Raw genomic sequence first — 18,029 nt, 5'->3', positions numbered from 1 at the left:
GCAGTATCAGCTCCTCTGCTATGGAGTGTTTTTTTTTTTGCACTGAGCAATTTGGTACGCCACCTTATATGATGCTAACAGTGCTCGCTGGTTTCCTGAAGTAGCATTCACAAAGCGGGACGATTGTTGGCAATATTCGGCATGTTTTCGCTGAAAAAACTCAAGCGGCTTATCAGCGTGATTGGGGTGTAATGTATTTAAGTGACGCCTTAATTTATTTGGCTTCATGCTGTCCGCTGCCAACATTTTTAGACACAGTAAACATACCGGTCTTTCCTCTTCCACCGTAGTCACAGTGAAGCCAAGCGCTACATACGCTTCGTCATATTTCCTCGTCTTAGCTTTCGGGAGACTTACGTTTGTCTCATTATCTCCGTCTCTCTCCGCCTTTCTTTTCATCCCTGTTAAATATGTTTCCATGGCGTCTCTTAAGGGTTTGTTATCTGCACTTCATATCTCCTACTCTGTGCTTTTGTTCGGTGCAAAAAAAAACTACTCCCTGCGGCAAAAAAAAGCATGTTCCCCAGGGTCACACGCGCCCCCCCGGCATCGCTCCGAGCCCCCCCAGGGGGGCGCGCCCCACTATTTGAGAAGGACTGCATATGATGACCGGTCTTCTGTGATTTTGGATGAGAATAACCGTATTTATAGCGCTTTCCAATACAAGTAACAAAGTGCTTCACATCGTAAAATAATGAAATGAAAGTACTAACAAAGAATGGAGGAAGTTGGCTGGCTATCTTCTCTGCCACTTAACCACACCAGTTAAGTGACAATTGACAGGCGGTATGAGGAAAACTAACAATGGGACCAAATCTAAAGTGTGTAAAGGACAATTTCCTTAGTTAATACTCTTTGGGCCACAATGAGCTCCACAGACAAAAAGGAGGGGGTTAGAAAACTGCTTTGGTGTAACTAACTGAAGGTACACTACATGACCAAAAGTATGTGGACACCTGCTCGTCAAATGTCTAATTCCAAAATCATTGGTATTAATTTGAACTTGGTTCCCCTTTTGCTGCTGTAACAGCCTCCACTCTTCTGAGAAAGCTTTCTACTAGATGTTGGAACATTGCTGCAGGGACTTACTTCCATTCAGCCACGAGCATTAGAGAGGTCGGGCGATTAGGCCTGGCTCACAGTTGGCGTTCCAATTCATCCCAAAGGTGTTTGATGGGGTTGAGGTCAGGGCTCTGTGCAGGCCAGTCAAGTTCTTCCACACCGATCTCGACAAACCAGTTCTGTATGGACCTCGCTTTGTGCACGGGGGCATTGTCATGCTGAAACAGGAAAGGGCCTTCCCCAAACTGTTGCCACAAAGTTGGAAGCACAGAATCGTCTAGAATGTTATTGTATGCTGTAGCGTTAAGATTTCCCTTCACTGGAACTAAGGGGCCTAGCCCGAACCTTGAAAAACAGCCCTAGAATATTATTCCTCCTCCACCAAACTTTACAGTTGACACATTGGGGCAGGTAGCGTTCTCCTGGCATCCGCCATACCCAGATTTGTCCGTCGGACTGCCAGATGGTGAAGCGTGATTCATCACTCCAGAGAACACGTTTCCACTGCTCCAGAGTCCAATGGTGGCGAGCTTTACACCACTCCAGCCGACGCTTGGCTTTGCGCATGGTGATCTTAGGCTTGTGTGCGGCTGCTCGGCCATGGAAACCGATTTCATGAAGCTCCCGACGAACAGTTCTTGTGCTGACAATGCTTTCAGAGGCAGTTTGGAACTTGGTAGTGAGTGTTGCAACCGAGGACAGACGATTTTTATGCGCTTCAGCACTCGGCGGTGGTATCCTATGACGGTGCCACGTTGAAAGTCACTGAGCTCTTCAGTAAAGCCATTCTACTGCCAATTTTTGTTTATGGAGATTGCATGGCTGTGTGCTCGATTTTATACACCTGTCAGCAACGGGTGTGGCTGAAATAGCCGAATCCACTCATTTGAAGGGCTGTCCACATACTTTTGTACCACAGGAGGTTGGTGGCACCTTAATTGGGGAGGACGGGCTCATGGTAATGACTGGAGCGGAATCAGTGGAATGGTATCCAACACATCAAACACATGGTTTCCATTTGTTTGATGCCTTTCCATTTGCGCCGTTCCAGCCATTATTATGAGCAGTCCTCCCCTCAGCAGCCTCCACTGTTTTGTATATATAATGCATATTTTCACATGTCCTTTATGGCTTCACAAATAATTCTGGGGATAAGGATTACATGTTAACATATTGTAACAGGACAGAAGGGAGACAAGCTGCAAGCTCTAGTAGTAGAGTTATTTACCAATTACCTGGCGTTTCTGTATACCTCTACATGTTCACTATAGATATGTAGAAATCTGAAGAAGTGCGAAGGAGCTTCATTTGTTATGTACACAATACTGATGTCATAGTAAGGAAGTAGCCTCTTTCGATAGAACCTAGATCAGTGTTCCTTTTGAATCATCTGAATTGCCTTCTGTTATCCCTATTGTACAAGATTTTGACCTAAAATGTGGTTGTTTTTTTCCACACAGAAATATAACTAAGACTACCGCCAAAGCACAGTATCCAGTCATGGGCTGGAGTCTATTTCCTAATGCTCCTTTCAGGTGAGTCTCACCTCTGTTATTAGAATACTGTCAATAGTGCAATTTTATAACACTTTAATTTATTCATTCATTACGTTAATTTGAAAGGGACAATTCACATCAATCAACATTTCTGTAAATGTGCCAGATTTAGTCAGCTGGCTAGTTGTCACCTGTTGTTCCTTTTATAATTAACATTAATTCTCTTCATCTGCTTCCCATAGGGTTGTGTAGCCTGTCTTCTTCCTCACTCGTCAGTACCACTTTGTTAACGACCTTAAGACCTGGACTGAAGCACAGAGCTACTGCAGAGAGAAGTACACTGACCTGGCCACCAGAGACAACATGGAGGATATGAAGAGGCTGTAGACAGTGGTTACTGATAGGGCTGTATGATGACCGTACCAGTTGGAACTGGTCTTTCACTGGGAAAAAGTCCTACACAAGGTTCTGAACTTGTTTAAAATAATTTTTTTATACATTCAGTTTGTTTTCAGACCTAGTTTTTATTTCGTTTTCATTACAAATTTCTATTTCTTTTTTTATATGATTTAGTTTCAGTTTTAGTTTACGATAATTATCTTGGTTCTGCAGAGAATAATTTGTTTTTGCTCGTTTTCATTGCATAAACATATACAACCTTGGTTCTACAGAGAAGGAGAGACAGAGTTTGCAAACTGAGATGACGGACAAACTGATAATTTTGGAGGAAGTCATTACTGTGAACTGTTATTGAATGGAGGGAAGTGGGAAGATACCAATTGTTTTCCGGATGAACTTCCTTGTGTGCTGTGATGGTGAGTAGCCCTCTGTACTTGTGTATTTTAGTTTCCCCATGGACAGCAATGCATGACTAAGTGAAAATTCTAAGTGGAAGTTAGTATTCGCTCTTGAAAGATCAGGAACTTTGAAAGACACTGAAGAATTTTCATCATAACATTGAATTATCGTAGTTAAAATGCAAACCCAGGTATAAATGTTTGTCCACTTTTATGGAGCAAATCCTAACTTCCATTTAAGTAAATTCTTAATTTAACATTGATGTCAATGGGAAACTAAGTGAAAAATGTGACTTAAGTGGAAGTTAGGATTCACACCTTATGTTTGTTCACTTGTTGTGCAGAAAGAAAAGAAGCCAGTCAGACATTCTTGTCAGACAGCTGACGAGTCGGTCTGAAGCTCAGAGCTACTGCAGAGAGTACTACACAGACCTGGCCAGTGTGAGGAACCAAGCTCAGAACCATGGAAGTACAAAGCCCAGAGCAACAGCAGCGTGTCTATTGGTCTGTTCAGAAGCAGGGTGTGGTCAGATCTCCTCCTTCAGGTAACATCAACACGTTACAGTGCATTCGGAAAGTATTCAGACCCCTTCCCTTTCCACAATGTGTTACGTTACAGCCTTATTATAAAATTGATTAAATAAAACATGTTCCTCATCAATCTACACACAATACCCCATAATGACAAAGCGAAACAGGTTTTTAGACATTTTTGCTAATTTATTAAAAATAAAAACCAGAAATACCTTATTTACATAAGTGTTATAACTATAACATGCTATAACACTCGAAATTGTGCTCAGGTGCATCCTGTTTCCATTGATCACCCTGCGATGGAAGAAAAAGACTGACACAGACTGAGATGGATAGAAGAAGGGAGGAGAAGGGAGGAGAAGAAAGAAAGGAGGATGAAGAGAGAAGCATTTATTTATTTTCATGGCAAATATAGAGGAAATCTGCTACAGAAAGATGGCTTTATTCTTTGATACTTGTCTAACTCTTAAAAAGGATAACAATGTACTTCACTGTATACTAATTAGTTAATACTCTTTGTGATTCAACATTCATTGTAAATTCTGTATTTACGGATTTAATATACGTATACTTTACTGTACAACACACTATATAAACTAAATCAGCTCTTATCTAAATGTTAATATTATCATTTGTCCTGTCGCTATAGAAGTTTCTTTAATTTTGATCCCAAGAAGAAACTTTTGGAAAAAGCAACAATCACAGCAATAATATGAACTTATTTCTTATCAAAATATCATTAGACATGCAATTAATGTTATCTGAAATAAAAATGACCAAAATATACTGTTATTTTAGCAAAAATGACAGTGAATTTGCATATTCTTTCAAACCAAAATATAGATTTTTCCTTTATATAAAGTTCAGATTTTTTCCAAAGTACAATCCACCTTAGTACTAAAAAGTTAATTTACCATCATTTGATTTATTTGTAAGTTTTCCGAATTTTGAAGAAAATAGGAATTTTGTCATGTTTATGTGGTAAAACTACTCCCATTTAAAGGCACCAAAATGCACAAATATTTGAAATATACTTCATTTTATTGACAAAACGTTATTCAATTCACTTCAAAAAGTTATCCTGAGAGACATTGACCAAAAATATGGCTTAGTTTTCTTTATTTATTCACCCCACAGCCAGCATTAGCATCGCTGCTAGTGATACAATGGGAGTGGTAGGGCCTATGGCAGGATGCTTCAAAAAGCATGCACAAATCCTTTAAGTTACTTTAAACCAAATGGTATAGCACCCAAAATATCAAAACGAGTTGCTCATAAAGAATATTGGAGGATATTATAGGAATTGTTATTGTTTTTATAAATTTTTCTGTGAAGCGCATTGCGTTGCTGAAATGTAATATATAAATAAAGTTTGATTTGATTCAGAGGGTAGCTGGTTTATGTACTACACTTCTACCAAGTATTCATACCACTGACAGACTTTTACGAGCTGTTTTGACTGTAACTAAGCCTATATCTATCGTCATTTACATTCTTTACACGCCCATATCTAGTTAAAACCAGTTATAACCATAGACGAGTACATCTGGTGCTCCATCTTTGCAGGTGATCTGTCTATCAGGTCAAGATCACTCCAACAGGTCCCCCTACACCTGACTGAGAATATGAATAATGTAATATTATGTCTCCAGAGAAACCTGGATTCAAATAAATACTTTTTTAGATTTGCCCTGGGATAACTACTTTTGGGAGAGTACACACCAATAAAGGTCTCTATGTAGAATCACTGATCATTGATACAGGTCCCCCTCCACCCTCTGGTGGTATGGAAAACTTTACATTATGTCTCCAGAGAAACCTAGATTCAAATAAAGGTCCTAATTATCAAATGACAGTAGGCGGAATTAGGTGTCTTTTGTCTGGGGTCAAAATGACCCCAAAGGACTTGAATAAAAAAAAATTAAAAATACATATTGATACACTAAACAAAAAAAAATATTTGTTAAGAACAAGTTGATTGACAAAGTCATGAAAAATTTGAATAATTTATTAAACAACCTTTGGGCTATGATAAAAAAAAAAAAGAATCCTCTGGGGTCAAAATGACACTAGTTGGTGGCTTGAGGCAGTGCCGGACTATCGCATTTGGGGCCTTGGGGCACCGACCTCAGCCCTGGCTTGAAGGTTAAAGTTGTAAGTGTTCAGAAGGTGGTTCTGAAAGTATTGTCAGGATGATTATTTTCTTACAAAAACATGATCGGCGCTTTTCCCCCCACAATATCGAATGGAAATCATTATTTTGGGTTCTATTGGTTTGACTGTTTTTCTTTAACATTCTCCAGGATTTGACAGCGGACACCTCCCTTCTCACCTTGCTCAGTAAAATTAAGTGACTGATAGTGGCATGCAAATTAGGCTTCTCTGCAGTTTGGCGGAGCATAGAAAGTATGCTTAAAAAAAAGTGATAGCCAGGAAGGTGCGAGATCAGACTTGACCAGGAAAATAAAGTATCGTATATGAAGATTATGTCTTTGTTAAATGTTTTTCATGAAGAAATGGAATGTTGTTTATGTTAGTATCAAGAGGGAATGTTTTAGTGTAACGCCACATACAACAGACAGGAAGTGTGTTGTAGACAGGGGAGACTGGTGATTGGCCAGAAGAGGGAGCATCTTTTTGCATTGTTTATAAATAGGGGCTAGACTACAGAAAGGGCAGAGCGGCCATTCTGAGGCGTCGCTCTCCGGGTGTCATGTCACCTGTCACTTATGCTGAAGCTTGTGATCTGAATAAACTTATGATCAAGGATTCAGTATGAGCGGACTCCTTTGTTTATCAGCAATAATTGCCACCACTCACTCGATACGACAAAAGCATTAGTGATTGATTGTAATTTAACAACAGTGGAGAGACACCTGGAAAAAAGGGGTTTCCACTAGTTACCACAGCTACAAAGTCAAAATGGCTTTTTGGTCTTCATTTAAGGTTAGGGTTAGGCATAAGGTTAGCAGTGTGGTTAAAATTAGGGTTAAGGTTAGGTTTAAAATAACTTTTTAAGAAGATAAATTGTAGAAAAAGGCGGGGTTTATGACTTTGTGGCTGTGATAACCAGTGACGACGCCTGAAAGGAGCATTAGGAAATAAATAGACACCCCAACCCATGACTGGATACTGTGCTTTTGGTGCGAGTCTTAGTGGTAGACTATGTATTTTATAATACGCTAAGCCCGGGCGGCAGTCTAGGGGCTACTGCATGCAGCTTAGAGGGAACATTGGGTGCAATCCATACGCACATTCTGTAGTGTGTGTTCATGTAAGGAACTAGCCCGGAATGTAACTGGAAAGAAGACAAGAACAAGAAATACAGGATGTGTAAGGGGAGCTAAAACTGGGGAGGTGTGAAAGTGTTACTTCATTATAAGCATCTCCAAACGCTTCTCCTTCACTTATTTCAAACGATCCAGCTAACGTAGTGGATCTCTCGCCAGTAGTTCTTCTGACACAGGGAATTGGTTGAAGGGAATTCAACTGTTAGATATGAAAAGGTGTGTGCCGCTCCTCCTGCTACTCTCAGGTAAGTCTCATTATCCTGTACACACACACACACATACATACAGACACTCTTACTGCATATAGTATGCAATACAGTGTGTGTGTGTGTAGGAAATCAATCTCCAATGGAGGCACTGGATTCTTGCATATGTTGAATTTTGTGTGCGTCCTTTTTCAGGGTTCCACCAACTGTCGTCAAGCCTCACCGGCCAATACTTCTTTGTGAATGACCCCAAGACCTGGACTGAAGCACAGAGCTACTGCAGAGAGAAGTACACTGACCTGGCCACCATAGACAACATGGAGGATATGAACAGATTCAGACAAGTTGTCAATGGATACAATGGAAATGTCTGGATAGGGCTGTATGATGATGTTAACAGTTGGAGGTGGTCTCTAGAAGATAGTGGTTTCTATGGAGACGGGGAGGCAGTGTTTAGGAACTGGGACAGCGGACAGCCTGATAACCAAGGCAGCGGACAGTATTGCACAGTGATGAGAGACAACGGAAGGTGGAACGACGAGCGTTGCTCAAACAAAGACATCTTCATCTGCTACGACGGTAAGAAATAACCGATTACATAAACCTATTATGCATTTTTTTGGACGATACACACACCTATGACCCCCCCCCCACTGGGCACACCAAGTCATTTGAATGTGGACAATTGGGTAATATTTGTAGATACGTTGATCAATGAGATTACAACCTATATTCACCCACTGAAAAAGACAGCAAAAAGTTTGTTGAATTCCAAATGTGTTCAACCATGTAAAAGAACCACCAAATTCCAATGAAAAAACATTGTCTGATTTTTGGTTTAGTTGTCACGTGTTATCACTGCACTTAATAACAATTTAAAAGCACAACACAATTCAAGTGGGAAAACAAGTGTGATTGGATATTTCAACCTTGTGACGTATCCCATAAGAGACATCAAAACGAATACTAGAAAAATAGAACCCCAAAATGTGTCCATGGATGTTTTACTCATCATAAGGTTGAATAAATACTGTTAATTTAGTTTGTAAGATAGCCTTAACTTTAGGCTATTTACTGTATTACAAAAGTCTACACAACCAAATATCAACATTTGAGAAGGAGATGTATCAACTGCTTGGATAGTTCGATCTGTGCTACTGGCTTAGTTTGTGTCCAGTGAGCTATGAAGACACACACAAGAAGAGGCTGGTGGGAGGAGCTATATGAGGACTGGCTCATTGTAATGGCTGGAATGGCATAAATGGAATGAAGTCAAACATACCGTTCCCAACTATTCCATTCCAATGAGCCCGTCCTCCTATAGCTCCTCCTACCAGCCTCCTCTGGCCACGCACACACACACACACACACACACACACACACACACACACACACACACACAGGTCAAATTTGTTCACAATATCCTTTCCCAACAGGAGGGACCAATTCCTCCAATCATTTTAGTTTGATTAATGAAAGCCGAAGTTGGTCTGAAGCTCAGAGTTACTGCAGAGATCACCACACAGACCTGGCCAGTGTGAGGAACCAGACTGAGAACCAGGAGATACAGGTGTCTTGTTTTCTTCTATGTTTCATCACTAATATATGCCATTTAGCAGACGCTTTTATCCAAAGTGACTTACAGTTATGCATGCATACAAACATTTGAACTTACTGTCTTGGCATTGCAAGCCCCATGCTCTACCAACTAAACTACGAAGGAACAGAGGACCACATGGGAGTTTTTCCTGGCCACTGTGATCTCACTTGCGCTTTGCTTTCTCTTTCTTGTTCTAGGCCGGGTTACAGTAAATAAGTTATTTTGTGACAACTGCTGATGTAAAAAAGGCTTTATAAATACATTTGATTGATTGATTGATTGATACAGAGAGTGGCCAATGGTAGCAACGTGTGGATCGGCCTGTTCAGAGACTCATGGAAGTGGTCAGACCAGAGCAACTCTTCCTTCAGATACTGGATAGAGGGAGAGCCCAATAATTTCCAAGGAAGGTCTGAGGGTTGTGTTGAGGCATCGATGACTAACAATGGACAATGGAACGATGAGATCTGCATCCTTCCACAGTATTTTGTCTGCTACTACACTGGTGAGTGAAGTGTGTGTGAGTGTATGTGTGTGTGTGTTTTTTGTGTGTACCCAAATAGTAGAGTAATAATGAGAGCATGAAAGGACTTGAAAGACGGAGGATGTACTAAATGTGTGTGTGTGTGTGTGTGCGTGTGTGTGTGTGTGTGTGTGTGCGTGCGCGTGTTGGAGGATATGCTGGAGTGCAGGTGAAATTCACCTCAACAACAGCGCTAACAGATTCTAACATCACCGAGCTGGTCTTGAAGAAGGTGAGTCATTCTACCTCACCCGTTAACCATCATTACAAGGCCCAACAGTTTTCTCTTACCTTAACAGACAAGGAAAAACTCTGGGCCCTAGTTAGTTAGGAGTTATTCCTGGTAATAATGATAATAATGTATATGCCAGGGTTCCCCAACTATATTTGGCCCCACAAGTTTTCTGATCAATTTGTTACATTTTTATTACTATTTGTTGGACATAAAATACTCTAAAAACACCAGCAAATCAGCTCCAAGTGATTTTAACTTTGGAAACCTACACCAAAGTATCATCCCCCCCCCCCCCCCCCAGAACGGCCTTGAGTTGTCGGGGCATGGTCTCTACAAGGTGTGGAAAGCGTTCCATAGGGATGCTGGCCCATGTTGACTCCAATGCTTCCCACAGTTTTTCCCCACAGTTTTTTTTATACAAACTTAAGCAAGGTTTGAAATTATTATGTTTTAGTCAAATATTATATCTGTTTGGGTCTTCTTAAGGTCAATTTTCAGTCTACAAATAATGTCTAACTATGTTCCGCCCCCTGACCATCCGCTCAAGAAGAAATAAGCCTGCTGAATCTAGTTGATGATTCCTGATATACACAGTTTAACATGCGCTTTTATCCAAACGCTTTTATCCAAACATACATTTAGATGGTCAGATCATATGGTGACTATCCTTGTGTGTCTATCTCTCTTAGCTACAAGATGAACTGAGACAGCGAGGGATATCCGACTCTGTCACCCTGCGGTGGAAGAAAAAAGACTGACTCTGACTGAGGTGGATAGAAGAAGGAGGGAGGAGAAGGAGGAGAAGAAATGAGGGAGGAGATGAGTGGATGAAGAGAATGAAGAGAGATTTATGTCTTTTTTTCATGGAAAATGTAGAGGAATTCCGGCGCAGAAAGATAGTTTTATTGTTCAATTTTTGTCCAACTCCTAACAAGGATAACAATGCATACTGAATACCAATTCATTCATGCTATTTGTGATTGGAAATACAATGTAATAGCTGTAAGCACTCATCTAATACATTTTTGAACATGCTATATCAACTAAATCAACATTCTTCATGTTATTGAAATGTTATTGTCATGTTATTGAAATGTTATTCATCATGCTATTGAAATGTTATTCGTCATGTTATTGAAATGTTATTTGTCATGTTATTGAAATGTTATTTGTCATGTTATTCATATTATCTAAATCACACACAGTTCACACCAAGTTCAACACATAGGCAGATTGATTATTGGACAAATAATCAGTACTATCATCAAGAACCACAGTTCTCAACAGACCAGAATCAATCAAATTACATGTGGCCCATCCCATCTTGATTTCTAACCAATCAGCCTGTCAGCCTCTATCACTGACAGGCAGAATGACAAATGAGGCGGAGTTCAAGAATCGTAAAAATACCCTTTATAATATTGCATTATATCATAGCATTTGCATACTGGCGTACAGTTCAGCAGAAGCGTTTGTAGGATTGACACATATGGGGATTTTCTTTTAGCAGGGTCCAAAAAAATGTGGCTTTTATAAACTCATTTCATTTTAGGCCTACATGACAGTAGACATTATCCGAATATTTTTGAATACTACACAAATGAACGAAATGAGTGGCTACTCTGACACTGTCAAACAGATGAATAAAAATGACCGGGTCTTGACCTGGCCCAGGGCTAATAGAAAGAAAGGAGACAGATTGTACAATATTAGGAGGAAATGTATTATAGGCTACATTAGGATTCTAAATAAACTTCCCAGTGGCACTGACTCACCCAATGATGGAGATAACATGAATATACCTTCTCACCGTACCGATGATGGTTTCAAGATAGGCCTGAGCTACTTTGAAAAACAGTGCTGTTCGTCTGAGTTGGTAGCTTCTACAGACAGATTAGTCTTCTCTTTTCAGCAGAAGGCATTTTCTTTCCTAACGTGTTTCCCACGATTGTATTTAGAAATTTGCGAAAGGCGTTTCGCTATTCACTGACGGCAACAGAGAGAAAGAGAACCAATAGAAATATAATCCATTGAAACAGAATCCATAGAAGGAAAGTGCCCATTCAAGTCAGGACTGGCAGCCATTTCGAGCGTACCCATGAGTTTACCAGTCAAATTGGCAAGGTGAGAATCTTTCTATTGATAATATCTCTATGGCCGCAACTCAACATGCTGTTCGATATTTGTCACACGTGCTGCACAAATTCAGTCAGTATTCAGACATTATATAATTTTATATATAAATATAAAATTATTTCAATTTTTCAGGGGTTGCGGCAACCCTACTTCCCTTGGCTATGTAAAGAATCAGAGTTCTCAACACACCAGAACCAATCAAATTACATGTGGCCCATCCCATCTTGATTTCTAACCAATCAGCCTGTCAGCCTCTATGACTGACAGGCAGAATGACAAATGGGGCGGAGTTTTTATCATCATCATTGACACTAGAGCTCAGGAATGGGAAAAGTTTCTCATTGAAGGAGCACCCAGTGAACGAATAGATATGAGCCTTGGCTTCCGAGTCATAAAAAGACACCAACCCTTCCTTGTGATCTACAAACACCCCCACCTTCTGGGGCTTCTCTCTCAGGGAGAGGACGATGGAGCCAGAATCCTCTGCAGCCTTGTACTCGTGCCCATTGGTCATCCACAAGGCCCAGAAGCCAATCGCAGGGGTCGGGAGTGTCTTCCCCTTCCTGTCGATGGACTCCCTGGCCACTCCTAGGCCCCAGTCAGTCTTCCCAGAGACCTGGACCTTTAAGTTCAAATTCAAGTTTTTTTAAAATACATTTATATTTATATTTTTGTCATTCAGCAGATGCTCTTATCCAGAGCGACTTACAGTTAGTGCGTTCATCCTTAGGTACGAGAACCACATCTTACAGTTAGTTAGTACAACTTCCCTCTAATATACCCACAAAACTGAAAAAACCCTACAATGATACTCTGAGGGCTGATTTCTTACCTTGGAAACAATAATCTGAAAGGATTATTATGATTTCTTTGTTCAGTCGATATGGTGGTATATAGACTGATAAGATACATATCTAAAAGCCCCAAAACGTCAAATATCCGATAATGTCAGTCAACCGGTACATCGGTTTGGCTCTTATTTATTGTAATGTATCTCACCTCGAAGTAGAATCTCCTGGAGGAGAACCCTGTCCTCCCAAGGACACTGATACTGGTATTGAACCTCTTGGGGTTGAAAGGCAGGATCCTCCAATCGTTGACGTGTCTGGCCTGTTTCCCATCTTCAGACAGAGCCAGGAAAGGATGAGCTGTGTCGGGGTCCAGAATCACGTTCACTATCGGAAAATAACAATAAAACAGATATATAATTCATCCATTAATCAATTAATTAATTAATCCATTCATCCATCCCTCCATTTGTTCACCCATCAATTCATTCATTCATTCATTCATTCACCCATCCATTAATTAATTAATTCAGCCATCCATCCATTCATTCATCCATTAACTCAACCATCTATCCATTCATCCATACATTCATCATACGTTAATTAATCCTTTCATCCATCTATCTATCTATCCATCCATTCATCCATTCATTCATTCATCCATCCATCAATTTTTTTATCCATCCATCCATTCTGTTAGTTGTAATTAGGGCCAGGAGTTTTCCATGGCCACCATGTGGTGTCACCTGACCAGGCTATAGTTAGGATCAAAACAAGAACGGATAAATGACAGTAAAATGTAAAGTAATTAATTAAATGGTGGGTTAAGAGATCGATAAACGAGAGATGAACATGTGAATATGTGGATTGTAGATTGTAGCATGTTTTACCTGCATTAGTCTTCAGCAATTTCAGTCCTGAATTAAAAGAAAAGACTCACAATTGAAAATGTAATTGTTCATGATGTAGATTTAATAATATGTCATTTAGCAGACGCTTTTATCCAAAGCGACTTACAGTCATGTGCGCATACATTTTTACGTATGGGTGGTCCCGGGGATCGAACCCACTACCCTGGCGTTACAAGCGCCATGCTCTACCAATTGAGCTACAGAGGACCACAAATGTAATTATTGAAAAATCGAATGCGGCCAAATAAAAAATTACTGTAATTGTGTAGAACACTGGTTGAGTCAACGTTGTTTCCATGTCATTCCAATGACATTACGTTGAAGAAATGTGTAATAGACATTGAATTGACGTCTGTGCCAAGTGGGTCATGATTCTACAGTATTTGTAAACTTTTATAAAATTGATAATTATAGATAAATAAAGAATAGTAACCTTTATCCATGACTTTCTTCATCTCCTCTCTGAAGGTATCCTCCAGTTGGGACACAATTCCCCAGATGGTGTTTCCACCACTGCTAGCACTGATCTCAGAACAGATCTACAGCAGAGGACAGTTGGGATAGAGTTTTACTAAGGACTGACCTCAGAACAGATATACAGCAGAGGACAGTTGGGTTGAATTTTACTAAGTACTGACTAACCCTAACCCAATGAAATGTATGTTATGCATTATTTTTTACATCAGCCGTTGTCACAAAGTGCTTAACAGTAACCCTGCCCAGAGCAGAAGCTCAATGGCAGTAAAAACTCCCTATAGGGAAAAAACCTAGAAAGAAACCTGACTCAGAGGGGTGGCACTCAGCTGGCTGTACCGGGTACAGTCAGCTGAGTTGAGTTCTACTAAGAGCTGACCTGAATTAACCCAAATCCTAGCTTCATGTGCACATCCCGTATTAACTCTAAGCCTAATCCTAACCCTAACCGTAGCTTCAACCACAACCCTAACCCTAGCTTCATGTCTACATCCCGGCTCAACCCTAACCCTAGCTTCATGTCCACATCCCGGCTCAACCCTAACCCTAGCTTCATGTCCACATCCCGGCTCAACCCTAACCCTAACTCTAACCCTAGCCCTTACCCTAACCCTAGCCCTTACCCTAACTCTAACCCTAGCCCTTACCCTAACCCTAGCCCTTACCCTAACTCTAACCCTAGCCCTTACCCTAACCCTAACTCTAACCCTAGCCCTTACCCTAACCCTAGCCCTCACCCTAGCCCTTACCCTAACCCTAGCCCTTACCCTAACCCTAGCCCTCACCCTAGCCCTTACCCTAACCCTAGCCCTTACCCTAACCCTAACCCTAGCCCTTACCCTAACCCTAGCCCTTACCCTAACCCTAGCCCTTACCCTAACCCTAGCCTTTAACCTAACCCTAACCCTAGCCCTTACCCTAACCCTAACCCTGTAGTCAACTACATTCAAATCGACCACAGAAAGAAGCAGTAGAACACAGCTACCTGTTGTGGGGTGGAGCGGAGTTCCCCTTGTTTGTTGTTTCCGCTCTTTAGATCTGCTATTTCCTGTTCCAGCTCCATGATGAGCCAATCAGCTTGTTTCTCCACAGCTCTCTGTTTCTCCTGGATCTCACCGACGACGTCAGCCTGGCTTCTCTCAATGGAGCGCAACAGCGCAGTGAAGACCTGCTCACTTTCCTCTATGTCTTTCTGTGAACTAGCCTTTGGAATGAAGTGAAATAGATTCAGACGAATGAATGTACTCTAAAAAATAACCTATTGTGAATCTGAGTCACAGGTGTTACTTTATGAGGGAATAAAGCACACAATCAGACCATTCAGACTGTGGCCCAGAACTATATATCAGTTTTAATAACAAATGCAGCTATGATGTTGAAAGTAAATTAATTAAATTGAATTACTACAACTGCAGAAGACCCTACATAGATGAGAACAACAGTCTGATGCTTATCAGGGCCTGTATTCATAAAGCATCTCAGAGTCAGAGTGCTGATCTAGGATCAGGTCCCCCCTGTCCATATAATCTTATTCATTATGATGTAAAAGGCTAAACTGATCCTGTATCAGCGCTTCTAAGACTCTTTATGAAAATGATCCAGAACTCACTCTGCTGATCTCCACTGAGTGTTTGATCTCCTCCACCTTGTTCTGTCTGGCCTGGATCTTCCTGTTCACTCCTCCATCTGTAGTGTCCCCCTGCTCTGGCTATAGGGGGGAAACGGTTGATTTTAACCATAATCACAATGTTGATGAACAATTGTTTAATTGACCATACCAGATACAACTCTGGGCCCTGGTTATGAGTTCTAAACAGGGCCGGAAGTTTTTCCTAGTGAGGTCACACGATCAAGAACAAAAATCTCCTGGCTTTACGATTTTACTCAGCTGTCCCACACCACGCACCTCTCTCAATGGCAAAATGGGGTGTGGCGAAATGTCCTCTTGTGCCGATTTGAACTGGTTGATTATCTCGTTAATGAACGTGTTGACGTGAAGGTCGGGACGTTTCTTGAACGTCTCCTTACACAGAGGGCAGATTGGGTCCCTGATATCCCAGTAGTCAGAGATACAAGCTTTGATAGATAGATAGACAGATAGATAGGAACTTTATTATTTCAATCAGCGGCAGACAAAAATACATAACATTTACTGTATGAGGCAAAATACGAAGTTGGGATCCATAGAAAGTTCCATAAAACATGGCTTACATTTGCAGAAGTTGTGTCCACATGGAGTGGAGACAGGGTGGACGAAGATATCCAGGCAGATGGAACAGCGCAACTGGTCTTCTGTCATGCTGAGAGAAGCCATATCTACACACAAACACGCATGCACGCACACACACACACACACACACACACACACACACACAAACAATATGATCAAATAGGCTAATAATGTTAGGTATCAATTTACATTGCGTTACCTCTTTTACCTTTGTAGTACATTTACATTTTGGTAAATTAGCTAGCAGACACTCTTTACCAGAGCGGCTTACAGTCAGTAACGTTGTAATAACCCATGCAACATGATTGTAGTAACATGTTGTTACATAATAATGCAGAAATTGTCTTGACGTGGAGTGTTCCTACCTTAATTTTTGAGTTTCTTGCTGTCGACAGTGGAGAACAGTGGAGTGTAGTCTCTCACCCAGTCTATGGAAAACAGACGGTACCAAAGGGTCTGGCTGTTTATCTGCACAAATGAATTCTTTATAACGGTGTCGTTTACAAGAAATGGGGAGCTGGATACTTTCACTTTCACTCAGAAGAATTCATGCACTTCTCCCTCAGTGCAATATAAATCTATCTTAAAGGCACAGTGTGGGCTCAAGTGTGGTGATATTGAAATAAAGTCTTCAAAGCCTTCTGTAAGCACCTCCTTTATAATGTAATTTACCAACAGGAACATGTCAGTAGGCAGGACAATAGGCAATAGTCTCCACATTACATGGCTCAAATGTCATCCTCTATGTGTCTGTACATTACTGTATTAATATAATTGGAGTATCGCTTTTCTACTGGAAAAATAGCTCTTTCATATAAAGTGTATGTGTGTTTTTGTTATATGATCGAATACAAACAGTTCAGTTATGCCGTCCGTAAGGCAATAAAACAGGCAAAACGTCAGTACAGAGACAAAGTGGAGTCGCAATTCAACGGCTCAGACACGAGATGTATGTGGCAGGGACTCCAGACAATCACGGATTGTAAAGGGAAATACCTCCTAAGGACAGTGAACTCTCGTTTTCAGTGGCCGATGTGAGTACGACATTTAAGCATGTTAACCCTCGCTAGGCTGCCGGCCCAGAATGCATCCTTAGCAGCACCCTCAGCTGACTGGCTGAAGTGTTTACAGACACATTCAATCTCTCCCTATCCTAGTCTGCTGTCCCCACTTGCTTCAAGATGTCCACCATTGATCCTGTACCCAAGAAAGTGAAGGTAACTGAACTAAATGACTATCGCCCAGTAGCACTCACTTCTGTCATCATAAAGTGCTTTGAGAGGCTAGTTAAGGATCATATCACCTCCATCTTATCCGACACCTTAGACCCACTGCAATTCGCATACCGCCCCAATAGATCCACGGATGATGCAATCGCCATCACAAATACACACTGCCATATCCCACCTGGATAAGAGGAATACCTATGTAAGAATGCTGTTCATTGACTACAGCTCAACCTTCAACTCCATAGTACCCTCTAAGCTCATCATTAATCTTGGGGCTCTGGTTCTGAACCCCACCCTGTGTAACTGGGTCCTGGACTTCCTGACGGGCTGCCCCCAGGTGGTGAAGGTAGGCAACAATACATCCACTACGCTGATCCTCAACACAGGGGTCCCACAAGGGTGCGTGCTCAGCCCCCTCTTGCCCCCTCTTGCAGACGACACAACAGTGGTATGCCTGATTAACAACAATGACGAGAGAGGGAGGAGGTGAGGGCAGAGTGGTGCCAGGACAATAACCT

General features: G+C 41.2%; 2 protein-coding genes across 2 annotated transcripts; one reads left to right on the top strand and one right to left on the bottom strand.

Annotated features, from left to right (window-relative positions):
- Positions 1-6,939: 6,939 nt before the first annotated feature.
- Positions 6,940-10,899, top strand: LOC311112794 (C-type mannose receptor 2-like). Its single transcript, XM_084155933.1, has 6 exons — positions 6,940-7,424; positions 7,581-7,964; positions 8,822-8,955; positions 9,274-9,490; positions 9,661-9,740; positions 10,433-10,899. Exons 1-6 carry the CDS (start codon positions 7,388-7,390, stop codon positions 10,499-10,501), a joined length of 921 nt encoding a protein of 306 aa, XP_084012059.1. The 5' UTR covers positions 6,940-7,387; the 3' UTR covers positions 10,502-10,899.
- A 1,223-nt stretch (positions 10,900-12,122) lies between these two features.
- On the bottom strand, positions 12,123-16,804 carry LOC311112792 (E3 ubiquitin-protein ligase TRIM21-like). The gene is made up of 9 exons (XM_084155931.1): positions 16,648-16,804; positions 16,264-16,368; positions 15,959-16,128; positions 15,662-15,760; positions 15,038-15,256; positions 14,012-14,117; positions 13,558-13,584; positions 12,879-13,054; positions 12,123-12,501 (listed from the first exon to the last, which is right to left on the bottom strand). The coding sequence occupies exons 2-9, from the start codon at positions 16,364-16,366 to the stop codon at positions 12,127-12,129; spliced, it is 1,275 nt and encodes a 424-aa protein (XP_084012057.1). The 5' UTR covers positions 16,367-16,368; positions 16,648-16,804; the 3' UTR covers positions 12,123-12,126.
- Between the last annotated feature and the right edge of the window lie 1,225 nt (positions 16,805-18,029).

The sequence above is a fragment of the Coregonus lavaretus genome (genome assembly GCF_964263955.1).
Source record: "Coregonus lavaretus genome assembly, chromosome: 39".
Classification (NCBI taxonomy): Eukaryota; Metazoa; Chordata; class Actinopteri; order Salmoniformes; family Salmonidae; genus Coregonus; species Coregonus lavaretus.
Note: the sequence above shows the minus strand (reverse complement) of the source record. Positions and strands in the feature narration are given on the sequence as shown.